The sequence below is a fragment of the Lucilia cuprina genome, chromosome 6 (genome assembly GCF_022045245.1).
Source record: "Lucilia cuprina isolate Lc7/37 chromosome 6, ASM2204524v1, whole genome shotgun sequence".
NCBI lineage: Eukaryota > Metazoa > Arthropoda > Insecta > Diptera > Calliphoridae > Lucilia > Lucilia cuprina.
This window is the reverse complement of record NC_060954.1, coordinates 4205227-4221499: the sequence shown is the minus strand read 5'-3', so window position 1 is coordinate 4221499 and position 16273 is coordinate 4205227. Positions and strand designations below refer to the sequence as shown.

At 30.7% G+C, this 16273-nt stretch overlaps 7 protein-coding genes and 1 non-coding gene across 8 annotated transcripts; 5 read left to right on the top strand and 3 right to left on the bottom strand.

The window, feature by feature from the left end:
* Nucleotides 1-815: 815 nt before the first annotated feature.
* LOC111678292 (60S ribosomal protein L31) lies at nucleotides 816-1856 on the bottom strand. The gene is made up of 3 exons (XM_023439596.2): nucleotides 1786-1856; nucleotides 1276-1539; nucleotides 816-1175 (listed from the first exon to the last, which is right to left on the bottom strand). The coding sequence occupies exons 2-3, from the start codon at nucleotides 1497-1499 to the stop codon at nucleotides 1025-1027; spliced, it is 375 nt and encodes a 124-aa protein (XP_023295364.1). The 5' UTR covers nucleotides 1500-1539; nucleotides 1786-1856; the 3' UTR covers nucleotides 816-1024.
* A 464-nt stretch (nucleotides 1857-2320) lies between these two features.
* Nucleotides 2321-3728, top strand: LOC111678293 (transmembrane protein 234 homolog). Its single transcript, XM_046953975.1, has 3 exons — nucleotides 2321-2379; nucleotides 2435-2737; nucleotides 3589-3728. Exons 1-3 carry the CDS (start codon nucleotides 2364-2366, stop codon nucleotides 3684-3686), a joined length of 417 nt encoding a protein of 138 aa, XP_046809931.1. The 5' UTR covers nucleotides 2321-2363; the 3' UTR covers nucleotides 3687-3728.
* On the bottom strand, nucleotides 3716-5418 carry LOC111678287 (uroporphyrinogen decarboxylase). The gene is made up of 5 exons (XM_023439590.2): nucleotides 5237-5418; nucleotides 4774-5058; nucleotides 4558-4716; nucleotides 4197-4496; nucleotides 3716-4087 (listed from the first exon to the last, which is right to left on the bottom strand). Exons 1-5 carry the CDS (start codon nucleotides 5249-5251, stop codon nucleotides 3776-3778), a joined length of 1071 nt encoding a protein of 356 aa, XP_023295358.2. The 5' UTR covers nucleotides 5252-5418; the 3' UTR covers nucleotides 3716-3775.
* Nucleotides 5419-6391: 973 nt separating this feature from the next.
* LOC111678319 (death-associated protein 1) lies at nucleotides 6392-7538 on the top strand. The gene is made up of 4 exons (XM_023439629.2): nucleotides 6392-6547; nucleotides 6623-6704; nucleotides 6945-7033; nucleotides 7092-7538. Exons 2-4 carry the CDS (start codon nucleotides 6656-6658, stop codon nucleotides 7245-7247), a joined length of 294 nt encoding a protein of 97 aa, XP_023295397.1. The 5' UTR covers nucleotides 6392-6547; nucleotides 6623-6655; the 3' UTR covers nucleotides 7248-7538.
* A 262-nt stretch (nucleotides 7539-7800) lies between these two features.
* Trnastop-uca lies at nucleotides 7801-7887 on the top strand. The gene has a single exon. It is a non-coding gene; the product is annotated as a tRNA-Sec (tRNA).
* Nucleotides 7888-10782: 2895 nt separating this feature from the next.
* Nucleotides 10783-11599, bottom strand: LOC111678327 (trypsin alpha-4-like). Its single transcript, XM_023439636.2, has one exon. It carries the CDS (start codon nucleotides 11591-11593, stop codon nucleotides 10826-10828), a length of 768 nt encoding a protein of 255 aa, XP_023295404.2. The 5' UTR covers nucleotides 11594-11599; the 3' UTR covers nucleotides 10783-10825.
* Nucleotides 11600-12768: 1169 nt separating this feature from the next.
* On the top strand, nucleotides 12769-13281 carry LOC111678330 (coiled-coil domain-containing protein 103). The gene is made up of 2 exons (XM_023439640.2): nucleotides 12769-13022; nucleotides 13085-13281. Exons 1-2 carry the CDS (start codon nucleotides 12865-12867, stop codon nucleotides 13191-13193), a joined length of 267 nt encoding a protein of 88 aa, XP_023295408.2. The 5' UTR covers nucleotides 12769-12864; the 3' UTR covers nucleotides 13194-13281.
* A 1044-nt stretch (nucleotides 13282-14325) lies between these two features.
* LOC111678331 (trypsin alpha-4-like) lies at nucleotides 14326-15173 on the top strand. Its single transcript, XM_023439641.2, has one exon. The coding sequence runs from the start codon at nucleotides 14363-14365 to the stop codon at nucleotides 15134-15136; it is 774 nt and encodes a 257-aa protein (XP_023295409.2). The 5' UTR covers nucleotides 14326-14362; the 3' UTR covers nucleotides 15137-15173.
* The last annotated feature ends 1100 nt before the right edge of the window (nucleotides 15174-16273 follow it).

Sequence of the window (16273 nt, the reverse complement as noted above, 5' to 3'; positions counted from 1 at the left end):
ACACAATCATCGGTTGAAGTCCGCCTAAATTTGTTCCGAGTTTAATCTAACAGCAAGTTAAGCCTAGTTTAACTGAGCAGTAAGAAACCCACCCTTAGTCTTATCTTTAGACAAAACTATAGTCTGGTCTATAACTTATTCTCTAGTGTGGAATAATCTATAGCAGTCTAATCAATGTCCTAGACTATAAACTGTAACCTAAATTTTGGTTTTAACTATTCACAAAAGTCTAGGCAGTAAATGGAACATAAGTCTCTACTATTGGCGGATTTTCAGATAAAGATAATCTACATTCTTTGTTTAAACCTAGTTTAATATATGTTTTGTGTTTTTCTGATTTGTTTTTTTGTTTATTATTGTTTTTCAAAATTTTCCATTTTACAAAAGTATTATTTGAAAAACCAGCTGTTCATTGTTTAGGTTTTTAAGTGAAAAGTTGGCAATACTAACAAAGTGAGCTGAACTTAAACCCAAAACTGAAAAACACAATCATCGGTTAAAGTCGGCCTAAATTTGTTCAGAGTTTAATGTAACAGCTAGTTAATTCTAGTTTAACTGAGTAGTAAAAAATCCGCCCTAAGATCTGGTTTGACTTTAGTGAGGTTTATATGGAAAAGTATAGTTCTGTCTATACTACTGCCAAAAACTTTTGTTTAAACTTCCTCTAGAATCTTCACAATCACAATATGTTTTCATCCTGTTGTTCACATATTCTTAAATCCATTCAATATTCACTACACACTTCAGCTAATCCAAAATACTAAACACGATCGCACCGCTTTCACTCCGTCAACAATAACACTATAAAACGAGCATTTGTGTATAAAATAAAAACTTTATTTTTTTTTGTTTCTTGCTATCCAAATAGAATTGGATATTTAGTTTATTTAAATCTAAGTCCGTTTTAGAACAAACAACTGATAATCATCTTAAACATTGTCCCACCAAAAAAAAAAAACATATTGCCCTTTCAGGCAATAATCACATAATTTGGTTAAGGGACAACATATGTCTAACGTAGAATTTAATCATCGTTGGATTCAACATTTTCGGTTTGCATGTTCTTGAAGGTGGCAACGGGAACATAAGTTACCAAAGTGTACAATTTGTTGGGTGAATCTTCATCATCATTACGACGACGAGCCAAACGTACGCGCACACGGAAGGGGGTGGATCTAAAAAAGAACAAAAAGAAAACATTGAATATACATATATATAATCAAATAATCTTAAACAAAATGTAAACAATAGTATGCTACACTAGTAGATACTAACCTGATACCCTTGGACCAGATGTGCTTGTTCAAACGGGTGTCGATTCTGACATCATTGGTACCCATTTCCTTTTCGGCAAATTTACGGATTTCCTTGATAGCACGGGGAGCACGCTTCTTGAAGCCAATGTTGTGGACACGCTTGGCCAAGTGAATGGTGCACTCGCGGGTAACCACTTCATTGATGGCGGATTTGTTACGTTTTTCACCCTTTGTTTTGGCCATTTTTCTTGTTTGTGAAAAAGCTTATCTGCTATTCAAAGTCCTAAAAAGTACAAGGAAATGTATTTGTTTAGTTATTGCACATAATTTCAATAGAACTTTTTTGTTTGTTGGCATATTTTTATTTTGCTTTTATTATTCTTTAGAATTTCATTTAACTATTACAATTTTTGGGCGTATTTTTATATAAACACAAACTACACTTGTTTTTAGTTATCATTTTGTTAATTATTTAAGGATTTTTTAGATGTTTTTGGATTTATTTAAAAAAAATTTATTAAAAACCAACCTATCGGAAATGAAAGCCTGACGTAAAAGAAAGGGAGAACTGTCAAACGTCAACGCCATCTCAGTTTTGACGTTTGTAAAAAATTACCAACAACAGCGACCTCTATGTGTCATTTTTACTTTTCGGAAGTGTTTGGTTTTTGTGTCAAAATGTTTTTCGTAAAATAAAGAAAATTTAATTTTGATGGGAAATTATAGTTAAATATTAGTGTTTTTGTTAAATAAATAATAATATGTATTTTATACAAACAATTTAAAATTAAAGATTTGTTTTATTATTCACAATAGTTATGTTTACATTTTATATATTTACAAATAAAATGGCAACTTATTGAAACAGATGTGGAAACTTTTTCTTTTTAACATTATTTTAATTGAAAGTTTAAAAGCTGATTTTAAAATGTTTGAAATATCTTCTTAAATTTATATTTTCAGTTAATTCTATTATTTATTACAAAAATTAATGTGTTTATTTTCATGACCGTTATATTCCTTTAATCACAATAGTTTCAAAATGACATTTTATTTCTTTACAGTTATCCAACTCTGTGTTAGTTTTATTTATTGAAGTTATTGAAGATGTTTTTTAATATTTGTAAGTTTAATTGAAAAATTAAAAGAAAAATTATGTTAAATTGTGTTAATTTTAGTGTCCTTGCTAGCGGTGGGCCTATTATGGGGTTGCACTAATCCCTTTATAAAATTAGGCAGTCAAGGTGTAGAAAAAATAAATACCGGTTCTTCGGCCAAAAATCTTTGGCTTGAATTGAAAACTATAATTTGCCGCCTAAAGTATTGGATACCTTTTTTATTGAATCAGTCCGGCAGTGTTTTGTATGTATGGACTTTACAAACGTGCAACATAACTGTGGCTGTTCCAGTGGCCAATTCCTTGACATTTGCATTTACTGCGATAACGGGTTATATGTTGGGTGAAAAGATACCGGGAAAAAGTGAGTAGATCATCTAAACTATACTGTTAACTATAGAGCTAGCGATGGCTTGGACTAGACTTTCGGTATTATAGTCTTTTCTATTGCCAGGGTATTGATGAGAAATACAGACTTAAGACTAAATAACAATACCCACCTTAAAGTATACCGATCGATTCAGAATCATTTTTTGAGTCGATTAAGACATGTCCGTCCGTCTGGCTGGCTGTCCATGTAAACCTTGTGCGCAAGCTACAGGCCGCAATTTTCAAGATAATTTGATGAAATTTGGAGCAAGTATGTTATTTGGCACAAGGACGAAGCCTATTGAAAATGGTTGAAATCGGTCCATTATTTCACCTAGCCCCAATACAATCGTACCTCCCGATTTGAACTTTTTATGCCATAATTACGTTAAATATTCTATTATCTCTCTAAAAATTGGTACAAATAAATTTTATATAAGTATAAATGACACTGCAGATTTTCGTAAGGATTGGCCCTTATTTGACCCTAGCCCCCATACAAACCCCCCTTCAAAAAATGTCTTAAACGTCTAAAATTGACTTGTAACCACCATTTGTATCGCAATGAAACTCAACAAAACCAACTGTTATTTAAAAATATAACCTTTTCCCAAATTTACCGAGGATCGGCCCATATTTGACCTTTATAAAGCCTCATTTAGAAATTTTGGTTTTTTTTTGTATCAATAAATTGCTTAAATATTTTGGAATAATATTCAACATAAAAGTTTCTTTATAAAAAGTAAAAATTTTAAAAATATACTCATAATGTAGGGTATTATATGGTCGGCCATGCCCGACTATACTTTCCTACTTGTTTTTTAAAAATATTTCTTATATTTTCAGATATTATTGTGGGCACTTTATTAGTCTGTATTGGTTCTTCGTTTATGTTATATGATCAAGTTATTAGAGAAACCTCTAATTCATTGGAAGTGCAATAATAAAAATAAAACTTATAAAAACTAACAAATTAACAAACCATTACCATATAAAGTTTATTATTAAAAAAAAAAAAGAAATGCAACTTAATCTATAAGGCTTTGTGGACAGCATCTACTAATGTCTCCATACTAACAATAGGTGTTTGAGGCGTTATACCATGACCCAAATTGGCTATATAACGAGTTTTACCAAATTTACGCACCATTGTCGTAGTTAGTTCACGTATTTCTTCGGTTGTCTTATACATATCCTGAGGATCTAAATTACCCTGTAGGGTAATATTAGGTCCCACTAGTTTACGGGCCTCTTCAGGATCAACCGTCCAATCGAGACCAATAACTTCATAACCCAATTTGGCTTGTTCGGCTAAGGAATGTCCCGCACCCTTGGCGAATAATGTCTACAATAAGAAACAAGAAACTAATTAGCAAATCGCAACAAATAAGCAAGAATAACCTAAATTCAAGATATAAGGTAAGTGTATTTTTTTGTGTTTTATTTAACTTTACCATGGGCACTAAAGGTATGCCTTGTTCCGTCAAACGTTGTTTCAATTTATCATTGATTTCCTTGATATAAGGTACACACCATTTCAGGAAATCTTCTTTAGGCAAATGTTCGGCAGAAGATTCAAAAATTTGCAATAACTGGGCTCCGGCCTTAACTTGCATTTCCAAATAGTCTACTATCGACACAGTAAGCATATCCAAAAGTTTTTTAGCATCTTCGGGATAATCTGAAAGCCAAAATTTAGCTTTGGACATGGTTTTACTGCCACCACCTTCGATCATATAGCCCATAAGAGTCCACTAGGAAAACGTTATACATTTATTATAAGACAAAATAAAGTTGTTTCTTTAATTGACTTACAGGAGCACCAGTAAAACCTATTAGAGGAACTTTGCCCTCTAATTTGTGTCTCATCATAGTTATAGCTTCTCCCACATAAGTTAAGCGACTAACGGCTCCTTCAGGTGTTAGTTTAGATAAATCGGCAGGAGTTTGTAAAGGTTCAGGAAAAACGGGACCCTAAGAATTTAGATTATAGATTTTTTTCATAAAATATGTTTATTGTAAAGAGTTTACCACTCCCGGATGCATTTCAACGGTCATACCCAAAGCCTGGGGAATTACTAGAATATCTGAGAATATAATGGAAGCGTCCAAATCAAATCTTCTTAAAGGTTGCATAGTAACTTCACAAGCCAACTCTGGAGTCCGACAAATAGTAAAGAAATCATGTTGTTTGCGAACTTCTTGAAATTCAGGTAAATAGCGGCCGGCTTGTCTCATTACCCAGACCGGAACACGATCAACCGGTTCACCACGTGCCGCTCTCAATAAATTATCATTTTTTAAAGCCGGAAAATTCTGCTTGGAAGAATTAAAATATTCACAGTTTATTAAAGTAATTAAAAAAGCAAAACAACTTATTTGCAAGATTTTAATCATGTTGTTGGATTTTTTAAAATGATGTAATTTTTGATTAATTTCTATGAATTCATTTGCATTTGTCTCTTGAGTTCCGTTTTTGTTTTGTAACTTTTACCTTAGCATCCTTCATGTTTTTATTGTTGTTTTCTTTTACTTGGGAAAATGAGTTTGTGTTAGTAATGTTTCTTATTTTTTTAATTAATTAGCTATGTTTGCATGAATGTGCAATTAATTGTAGCGTATATTTAATAAATGTTTATGAAAATTAATGTGAAAAGTGTAATTGGTTTTATCACTGTCAAAATTAAAATGTCATTGTTGGGTGTCAGCTGATCAGCTGTTCATTCACAATAGTGTTTATTAGTCTTTAAACGGTATGAATAATATAGTGAATGCAAAAACATAAATATGTGTGAAATATAATATGAAATATAATTCAAATAAATAAATGTCGACCTCATAAACTAACTAACTAACTAACTAACCAACTAACTAACTAACTAACCAACTAACTAACTAACTAACCAACTAACCATCTAACTAACTAACTAACTAACTAACTAACTAACTAACTAACTAACTAACTAACTAATTAACTAACTAACTAACTAACTAACTAACTAACTAACTAACTAACTAACTAACCAACTAACTAACTAACTAACTAACTAACTAATTTACTAACTAACGAACGAACTAACTAACTAACTAACTAACTAACTAACTAACTAACTAACTAACTAACTAACTAACTACCTAACTAACTAACTAACTAACTAACTAACTAACTAACTAACTAACTAACTAACTAACTAACTAACTAACTAACTAACTAACTAACTAACTAACTAACTAACTAACTAACTAACTAACTAACTAACTAACTAACTAACTAACTAATTAACTAACCAACTAACTAACTAACTACCTAACTAACTACCTAACTACCAACCTAACTACCTACCTAACTAACTAACTAACTAACTAACTAACTAACTAACTAACTAACTAACTAACTAACTAACTAACTAACTAACTAACTAACTAACTAACTTACTAACTAACTAACTAACTAACTAACTAACTAACTAACTAGCTAACTAACTAGCTAACTAACTTTTATAACTATTACTTCTTAATTCAAAGTGACTTCCGTTTTTGTGTTAAAGTGAAAATACAACTCTGTTGCTTGTTGTTTTCAATTGCATACGCAAAACAAAATTTGCGATAAAGAACAAACAAACAACTAAATACTGTAAATAAACGAAAAAAAGGAAACAGCAACAAATACAACAATCTAAAAGAATAGAACCCAAAAATATATTCTAAAAACAGATAATAGCTACTGAAACTGCAGTCGTGTCACAAATAAACGCGATAAAAAATCAACAGAAAAGTGAAAAATTGCTAAACTTTTTTTAAAAAGGTAAATACAACATTATTAAAAAAATATTAATATATTGCGAAATATTATTCATTTTACATTGCTTATATATTGCAGATTTTTTTACAAGTTTACAAATAAAAAACGAAAATGGCTGATGAACAACAACCTAATTTATTGGCTGGACATCCACCGGCAGGTAAGCAAACATGTTGTTGTTTTTTCTTTCTTTCTGTAGACACATGAAAATTAAATTGCGCATTAAAAGAAACAAACATATTTTGTTTTTTAATGTTTTTTTGTGAAAAATAACTTGATAATTAAAGTTGACCTTGAAATGTTTTGTTTTTGACTTATTTAGAAACAATATGTAGCGTCATGCGAAAGTATTTGAAAATGTTTTAGAGGAGAAGTTAATGTTTTTTTTCTATATTTTCAGTTAAGGCTGGTGGCATGCGTATTGTCCAACATAAAACACCCAATGCGGAACGTCCTGCCAAAGATGCCGAAGATTGCACTGGTTTAACTGTAAATTTGTCCTTCAAATACCTTATCACCAACAAAACTAATCTATTTCTCTTTCCAGCAACCTGTTAATGTGAATGCCATGTCGGTGAGTGGTGCTCCTGTTAAGGGTAATTCAGACTATACGCCTCAAGCAGCCCAGGTGGCTCATCAAGCCAAACCACCAGCACATGTTGCTACTAAGCCTCAAATTAACATACAACAACCACGTAAATGAACTGTCTTATGAGTATGATGAGTACTTAAGTTACTGGTCATCATCATGGTCGGTCGGTGGGTCCTTCTCTACTATTAGCATCCTACTTTAAGAAGTTAAACTTCACTTTTTTATTTTCTTTTTGTTTGCTTAGATGTTTTGGAAACAAGTCATTTAATTAAGTAATACTTACATTCCCTTTTTTTATATTATTTCTTAATATATTAAATTTTTTTTCATAACATCAATGTTTTGTGTCTTTTCTAGCTTTTTTTTCTTTGTTTTATTAAAAATTGCATTTTTTTCAATGTTTCCACTTAGAGTTTTTATTTAAATACACACAAAAAAAAGTTTTTTAAAAACTATTTTTAACTATTTTTCTTAAAAGTAAAATTGTTTTTATTTATAACAGTGGTGAGTTTGTTTTTTTCTAACGCCTTAACATATGTTTTGTCATTAGGGTGTTAATGTTAGTTTGGTGTGTTTTCTGTAATTGCTTTTGTTGTTTTAAAATTCCCATATTCTTTTTTATTTCAAGTGTTAGTTAAATACCACGCGTTTAATAGTTTTTGTTGCCTCACTGAACTTCGGTGGTCCGGGGTGCAGGCTTCAAACCTGTAGTCGATTAACGTCGAAGTGGTTCGATTCCACCTGTGGGGCGGCGTTGAGAAATAGAATTTTAAATTATTTATTTCTTTTATTTTAAACTAGCATACCCTGGGTGCTTCGCTACCCTAACTATGTTCAATATCGTAAAAATATCAAAAAGTACGATCGGAAAAACGAAAAAGTACAAAGATCACTTTCAATAAATTCTCATTTTATAAGGACCGTGTGTTCCGGTTAACCATTATAAAGAATCCATTTGAATAATAGAAAAGTACCAAATAGTTCCCACTTCCAGAATATTATTCAGTCAAGACCATGTATGTTAAAATTCCTACGTTGAATATTTTAGAAAATTAAAAAATTACAATTTATGAGATAAAAAGTACTAAAAAGTTGTCTCTTAAAGGATCTTATTCAATGAGGATTAAAGGGTTGAGGATTAAATTACATATTAAAGAACATACACAGAGTATCATTTGAAGGAAGAAAAAGTACCAAAAGTGGAATAAAGTTTACCTAAGTGGAAATTACTGATAAAAAGAGTACAATGTTTCCCCTTTTCGCTTAGAAATATACTTTTTCGAGAATTAAGTTTACAAAATGTTCCGTATTTAAATCTACATATATATCACAGATAAAACTCAAACGATTCAAATCTGCATTCATTTATTCCAGAAAAATTGTGCTTTAAAAAAGATACCAAACAATTTACTCGAATTTGGTCCTATATATATGCCTTAGTATTCGAATTCCAAAATAATATACCAAAAGCTTATTTTGTGAGAGTAAATGAACTACTTTTTGAAATTTTATAAAAGTTTGCTCAATGAGTTTGAATAAAATTAAATTTCCCGTTTTTCCCCTTTTTCGTACTTTTTTACCCAGTGAAATAGCAAAAATTTTATTAAAATAATTATTACAGAGTTAGTCCATAATTTAATATGAATAATTCAATAAACCGAAAAAGATTTCTTATTATGCTAAAAAAAAGTACCATAAATACAGTTTTGTCCCTTTTACACCCAAAAAGGACTGAATTTTAAAAAAGTAGGAAACAGGTGTCTCATAATTTTGAGAGATGTATCCAAAATATTTAGAAAAATTTGATTATGTTAATTAGTTTAAAAGTTATAAAGGGCTGCAAAAGGTACCAAAATCACCTTTGTTACACATTTTTACCCCTTAAAAGTACGAATTTCAAAAAAGTACCAGACACCAATCTGTTCATTTTAAGAGTAGATACAGGTGCATTTAAATTTTTTCTTATATCACTAAGATTATGTAAGATATTTAAGAAAACCTGTTTTACCAGTTTTTTCCCCTTTTTACCCGTAAATGTGCAAATTTTCAAAAATCTCTCCTTAGTGGATCTACATAACCGAAAACACATCTACTTTAAAAATTTCATGATTCTAGGTTCAGACGTTTGGGCTGTGCGATGATGAATCAGTCAGTCAGTAACGCTACTCTTTTATATATATAGATTCATTGTTTTTATAACAAACATTGACGTTTTTTGTTGCTGTTTTGTATGTCAGCATTGCAAAGTTTTAATTTGTACTCTAAAACCTCAAAAGGGATTAACATTACATGCTCTTAGGGCGGGTTTTTCTGATAGAGATAATCTTCATTCTTTGGTTAAACCTGGTTTAATATATGTTTCGTGTTTTTCACTAATAAGTAAAGTTACTTAGGGCGAGTTTTTCTGATAAAGATAATCTTCATTCTTTGGTTAAACCTGGTTTAATATATGTTTCGTGTTTTTCAGTTATCAGTAAATTTACTTATTATCTTAGTTTAACTGAGTGTAATTGACCAATTATATATAAGTTATAAGTGAGAAAACACAATTAACAAAAACAATAAAACAATGATTTCGGAAGAACAAAAACTTAATATTTTAAGTAAATTGCAATTTTCTAATTTGTTTTGTTTTATTTATTATTGTTTTAAATGGTTTTTTAATATTTTTCCAAAATTTTCCATTTTACAAAAGTATTGTTTACAAAAAACAGCTGTTCATTGTTTATGTTTTTGAGTGAAAACTTGGCAATACTAATAAAGTTAACTGAACTTAAATCCATAACTGAAAAACACAATCATCGGTTAAAGTCTACCTAAATTTGTTCGGAGTTTAATCTAACAGCAAGTTAAGCCTAGTTTAACTGATGAGTAAGAAACCCGCCCTAAGTGTAATTGTCAAATTAAACTTAAGTTATAGGTGAGAACATACAGTCAACAAAAACACTAAAATAATGAAGTCGTAAGAAGAAAAACTTAATATTTTAAGTAAATAGTAGTTTTCTGATTTCTTTTATCGATATTATTACTGTTTTAAAAGTTTATTTAAATTTTTTCTAAAATTTTACATTTACAAAAAACAGCTGTTTATTGTTTATATTTTTGACTGAAAAGTTGGCAATACTAATTTAACTGATTCTATTGTCACAATATTTTTGAAATATCATTTTGTCGTATTTGCAATTCGGGAAACCCGATATAACGTTAAAAATATGATTTCTTTTCAGTTTTTTTTTAATATTCACACTTGAATGCATTGATTAAACTCAAGTACCTTTGATTTGTGTTGAACATTGTTCGCAGAAACCAAAAATAAAGAATAAACACATGTATTTCGATTAATTTTTTTATCTTTAATTTAAAAATATATTTTTTATATAAAACTAATAACTCACTCATAGGACTCGAACCCATGACCCATGAATAATCAGGTTAAGGTTTTAAACATCATATATTGTTAATATTAATCTTAAAGAGAATATATTGTGTTTGATCCATCGATCAATAGTACAAAAACAATTTATTTAATATTAAAAGAAATCGAATTTTTAAAAGGATTTTTTATGTGAAAAAGATTTTATAGGATTATGTGAAAAACTTGTTTTTTGATAAAAAATGCAATAACAACATATAAAAAACTTATTTATGTTTCAAAAATTCATTTCAATAATCTTTATTTCCTAACGGACTTAAACAGAATTAGCAGCACTGACAACCCAGGAGCGTAAAGCAGCAACATCAGCATATACACCAGGATAATTGGTATAAGCACAACCATAACCCCAAGAAACAACACCAACCAAACGGCCACCAGAGACCAATGGGCCACCCGAATCACCTTGACACGAATCCTTACCAACAGTATAGGCACAGATCATGCTGGACTTGATTTTAGAGCCATAGCCATAAGTGGAAGATGAGCATTGAGAGCGACCAACGATCTTAAGATTGACATAACGCAATTGTGCAGGAATGCTGCCACCTGAAGAGGTGGTGCCCCAACCAGAAACTACAGCAGCAGCGCCGTTAGCTGGTGCGGCAGAAGCCAAAGCAATAGCTTTAATGTTAGAGGACATGGTCAAGGAAGAACTCAAACGGATAACGGCAATATCATTAACTTTTGTGCTGGGATTGTAACCTTCATGATTCTTAAAGGCGGCAACACTAACCAAAACGCCACCAGAATTCCAATAAGAAGAACCAGCTCTAACTTTCAATACCGAGGCAGAGACGGATTGCAAACAGTGAGCAGCAGTTACAATGATTTTGGAGTTATAGATGGAGCCACCACACGAATGAGATCCACTGCGTTGTAGAGAAATTTGCCAAGGATAAGAGCTAATAGTGGTAGCAACACCACCCACTATGCGACCATCTAATTCGGGCACCATACCCTCGGGTATGGTAGCACCCAAAGCACAGGCTACAGCCGATAATAGTATAACAAATTTCAACATGTTGAAGTGTAAGAAAAACTATGGAAATCTATTGAACATAACAAGCTATTTATACCAAAAAAAAATCCAGCAAGTAGATAAGACTTTTTAAAAAAGAAACTTTCTTTATATTAAAAGAAGTACGGGGGAAGATTTTGATAAGATTTGAAATATAAATTTATCATAATTCGACTTGTCACATTGCTATTGCGTAAATCTATTTAGAAATTAGTTTGTTTTTTATAATAATAACGCTAAGTAAAAGTTGCAATATAACAAATTATTTGCCCCAAACTAGTTGGAAAATTTTGTAATTTATAAAATTCATAATCGGTGTTTTATGTTTGCAGTTCGTAATTTTTATACCCTTCACCTTCGTGAGAAGGGTATATATAAGTTTGTCATTCCGTTTGTAATTTCTAATATATTTCCCGACCCTATAAAGTATATATATTCTGGATCCTTATAAATAGCGGAGTCGATTAAGCCATGTCCTTCTGTCTGTCTGTTGAAATCAGTTTTTAGAGGTCCCCAGATATCGGCGAGATCCGAATCTTCAATAATTCTGTTAGACATGCTTTCGAGAAGATCGCTATTTAAAATCAGCAAAATCGGTCTATAAATAACGGAGATATGAGCAAAAATCCGAGACAACATCTGAAAATTTCATCAAAAAAGCCACGTTTTTTTCATGCTTTGTTAAAAAAGCAACAACAACACTGTGAATTGGATAAAGATGTACTTGTGCGTGTGCAGATATATTTAATTTTATTCAGCTGTGTATTTTTTGTATGTTTGGATGCTGTTCTGTTCTCACGAAGATAAGTGGGTATAACAAGAACAAGGAGATAAAGCAGTAATATGTTGGTAATACAGCTCATATTTGCTTAAGGGTGGTAATACAGTTTGACGGTGGTATTAAAGTACAACGGTTAATATTTTTTCTGCTACAGTTTATATTTGTTTGTGTGTATGTTATGTGTGACATGTGTGCAGAGATACAAAATAAATAAAAACTGTTTTTTTTTAAACATACTTGGTGAAGGGTATATAAGATTCGGCACAGCCGAATATAGAAATATTACTTGTTTCATGATTGTTTTATTTGAAAAATATTTTTTTGACATACAACGAAATAGTGAATTGGATAAATGTATTTCAACGCTGCCACAAATGATAGTCTGGCAACCTTAAACCTTTTTTTAAGGTTGCTATTGGCAATCATTATCGTTAGTTGTTTATTTGAAAATCAGCAAAATTTAATAATTTTATTAAACAATTGCATTACAAAAATGTTCTCCACAAATATTGAAGCTAAAATAACCGCTGAAGAATTACAGAGATTGCAGGAAATGTGTTTGGAAACTTTAAGAGCGGGAGAATTGCATACTTTAAGAAATGATGCTAAACTTAGGGCGGTTAACAATACCACAAGTTATGATGAATTTAAGTAAGTTTTACATGGAATATATGAAAAAAAAAACATAATTAGTTTTTTTTGTATAATTCTAGAGATATAGTGGATGCTGCTCACTTGAAACCCATAACAAGACAAGATAAAATGAATTCAAAAACTAAAAATCGTTTATGGAATTCAGCGGCCAGAGAAAGTAAAGAATAATTTGATAGATTTAAAATTTTCTTTGTAGTATTCTAAATTATTATAAAATTTTTCTTAAAATTCTCAAAAACTTGATGTGTTAATTTAAAATTGTAACTATTCCGATTGGAATACGTAACAGACCGAATTCTCTGTCCTTCTGTTATTATACCCTTCACTTTCGTGAGAAGGGTATATATAAGTTTGTCATTCCGTTTGTAATTTCTATATAATTTTCCGACCCTATAAAATATATATATTCTGGATCCTTATAGATAGCGGAGTCGATTAAGCTATGTCCGTCTGTCTGTCTGTGTGTTTGTTGAAATCAATTTTCTGAAGACCCCAGATATCTTCAGGGTCCAAAGGTGAAAGGTATAACAAGGAGATAAAGCAGTAATATGTTGGTAATACAGCTGATATTTGTTTGAGGGTGGTAAAACAGTTCAACGGTGGTATTACAGTACAACGGTTAATATTTCTTTCTGCTACAGTTTATATTTGTTTGTGTGTATGTTATGTAACTCCGATGACATTGACATTGTAACTATCTAACAATGTTGTTATAACTTACCTCAGTTAAAAGCAAATAAATAAAACCAAAACAATTGATATCTTAAAACAACCGTAATAAATAGTTTATTTATTAAATAAATCATAGTGTTTAACTATACGATACGATCATTACATTAATTTACGATAAGTAATAAATTACGTGTTGTAAATTGTAAAAAATTAAAATTAACTGTTTCGAATGTAAAATGCGTCTTTATTGAATGATCGTACAAGAATGCGATCGTTGTCAATGACACTTTTTAATTGATTAAATTAAATGTAAATGTATGAAATTAATCATAAATACAAAATCCTTTTAAAATTATTTTCAAATATTAAACTTAAAAACATAATAAGGATTTTAAAACTATGGTTTCTTAATGGCAATTAAATAAATATTATTTAATGAGCAGAATATTTTGATGAAACCCCTTAATAATCTTATCAAAATTTAATTTCTTTTTGCGAATATAACAAACTTTTGTTATCAATAAATATCTGCACAAAGGATCTATAAAACTATTAAAAGAAAAACTTTTGTAAATATCTATACCAACTAGAAGTGATATGTCTTTAGTATATAAACTAAAAGTATCTACCAAGACCCAATAGTCTATACTTATATCTGGCGCAAAATGTTAAAATTGTTTCTTCTATTAACATCTTCTATAGCTTGCACTTTGGGTGCTTTTGTGCCTGAGGGTCTATTGCCTCAATTGGATGGTCGTATTGTGGGAGGCTCTGCTACCAGCATTTCTTCTTTCCCTTGGCAAATTTCTCTCCAACGTTCTGGATCTCATTCCTGTGGTGGTTCTATATATAATAATCAAATCATAGTGACTGCTGCTCATTGTTTGCAATCTGTTTCTACTTCGGTGTTGAAAGTAAGAGCTGGTTCTTCATTCTGGAGTTCGGGCGGTGTTTTGCTGAGTGTTGCTGAATTTAAGAATCATGAAGGTTATGATCCCGATACCATGATTAATGATATTGCAGTGATACGTTTGAGTTCCACCTTGACCATGTCTTCCACCATTAAGCCGATTGCTTTGGCTTCCTCAGCACCTGCTAATGGCGCTGCTGCTACTGTTTCCGGTTGGGGTACTACTGCCTCGGGTTCAGTTTCTTTACCCACACAATTACGTTATGTTGAGGTTAAAATTCTTAGCCACAATCAATGTGCCTCTTCAACTTATGGTTATGGTTCGGAAATTAAGTCGAGCATGATTTGTGCTTATACTGTGGGTAAGGATTCTTGTCAAGGTGATTCGGGTGGTCCCTTGGTTTCGGGTGGTGTATTAGTTGGTGTTGTTTCTTGGGGTTATGGTTGTGCTTTCTCTAATTATCCCGGTGTATATGCTGATGTTGCTGCTCTTAACTCTTGGGTTGTAAGTGCTGCTACATCTGTTTAAAATTGGACTTGAATAAATATTGTTTTTAAGATGGAAACATTAAGTGGTTTTATTACTAGTTTAGGAACTAATTTTGGAAAACTTTGATGACAAATAGGTCTTAATGGGCTTTCAGTTTTACAGGTCATAATCAGAAATGCAACAAAACCTATTGCAAATTAGTCGGCCGCAGACTTTTTGTCCAAGATATTTCTTCAAAAAATCTTTAATTTTAGCTAATGGAAATAAATGTTTCAAACTTTTTAAAAAAATTTACCGAAAAAAACTTTAAGTGCGGTTTTTTCTGATAAAGATAATCTTCATTCTTTTGTTAAATCTGGTTTAATATATGTTTCTTGTTTAACTGAGTGTAATTACTGTTTTAAATGTTTATTTATATTTTTTCTAAAATTTTGCATTTTACAAAAGTGTATATTTGCAAAAAACAGCTGTTTATTGTTTATATTTTTAATTGAAAAGTTGGCAATACTAACAAAGTTAACTGAACTTAATTCCATAACTGAGGGCGAGTTTTTCTTATAAGGATAATCTTCATTCTTTGGTTAAACCTGGTTTAATATATGTTTCGTGTTTTTCGTGTTATCAGTAAAGTTACTTATTATCTTAGTTTAACTGAGTGTAATTGGCCAATTAAACGAAAATTATAAGCGAGAAAACACAATTAACAAAAACAATAAAACAATTTTTCCGAAAGAACAAAAAAAACATAATATTTTAAGTAAATTGGAATTTTCTGATTTGTTTTGTTTTATTAATTATTGTTTTAAATGTTTATTTAAGATTTTTCCAAAATTTTCCATTTTACAAAAGTATTGTTTGCAAAAAACAGCTGTTCATTTTTTATGTTTTTGAGTGAAAACTTGGCAATACTAACAAAGTTAACTAAGCTTAAATCTAAAACTGAAAAACACAATCATCGGTTATAGTCCGACTAAATTTGTTCCGAGTTTAATTTAACAGCAAGTTAAGCCTAGTTTAACTGATGAGTAAGAAACCCGCCCTGAAAAACACAATCATCTGTTATAGTCCGACTAAATTTGTTCCGAATTTAGTCTAACAGCAAGTCATACGGTATTAAAAAATTTGTTAATATTACTGGCTATTATTTACTAATTAAAATTTGTGTCATAAAAATGA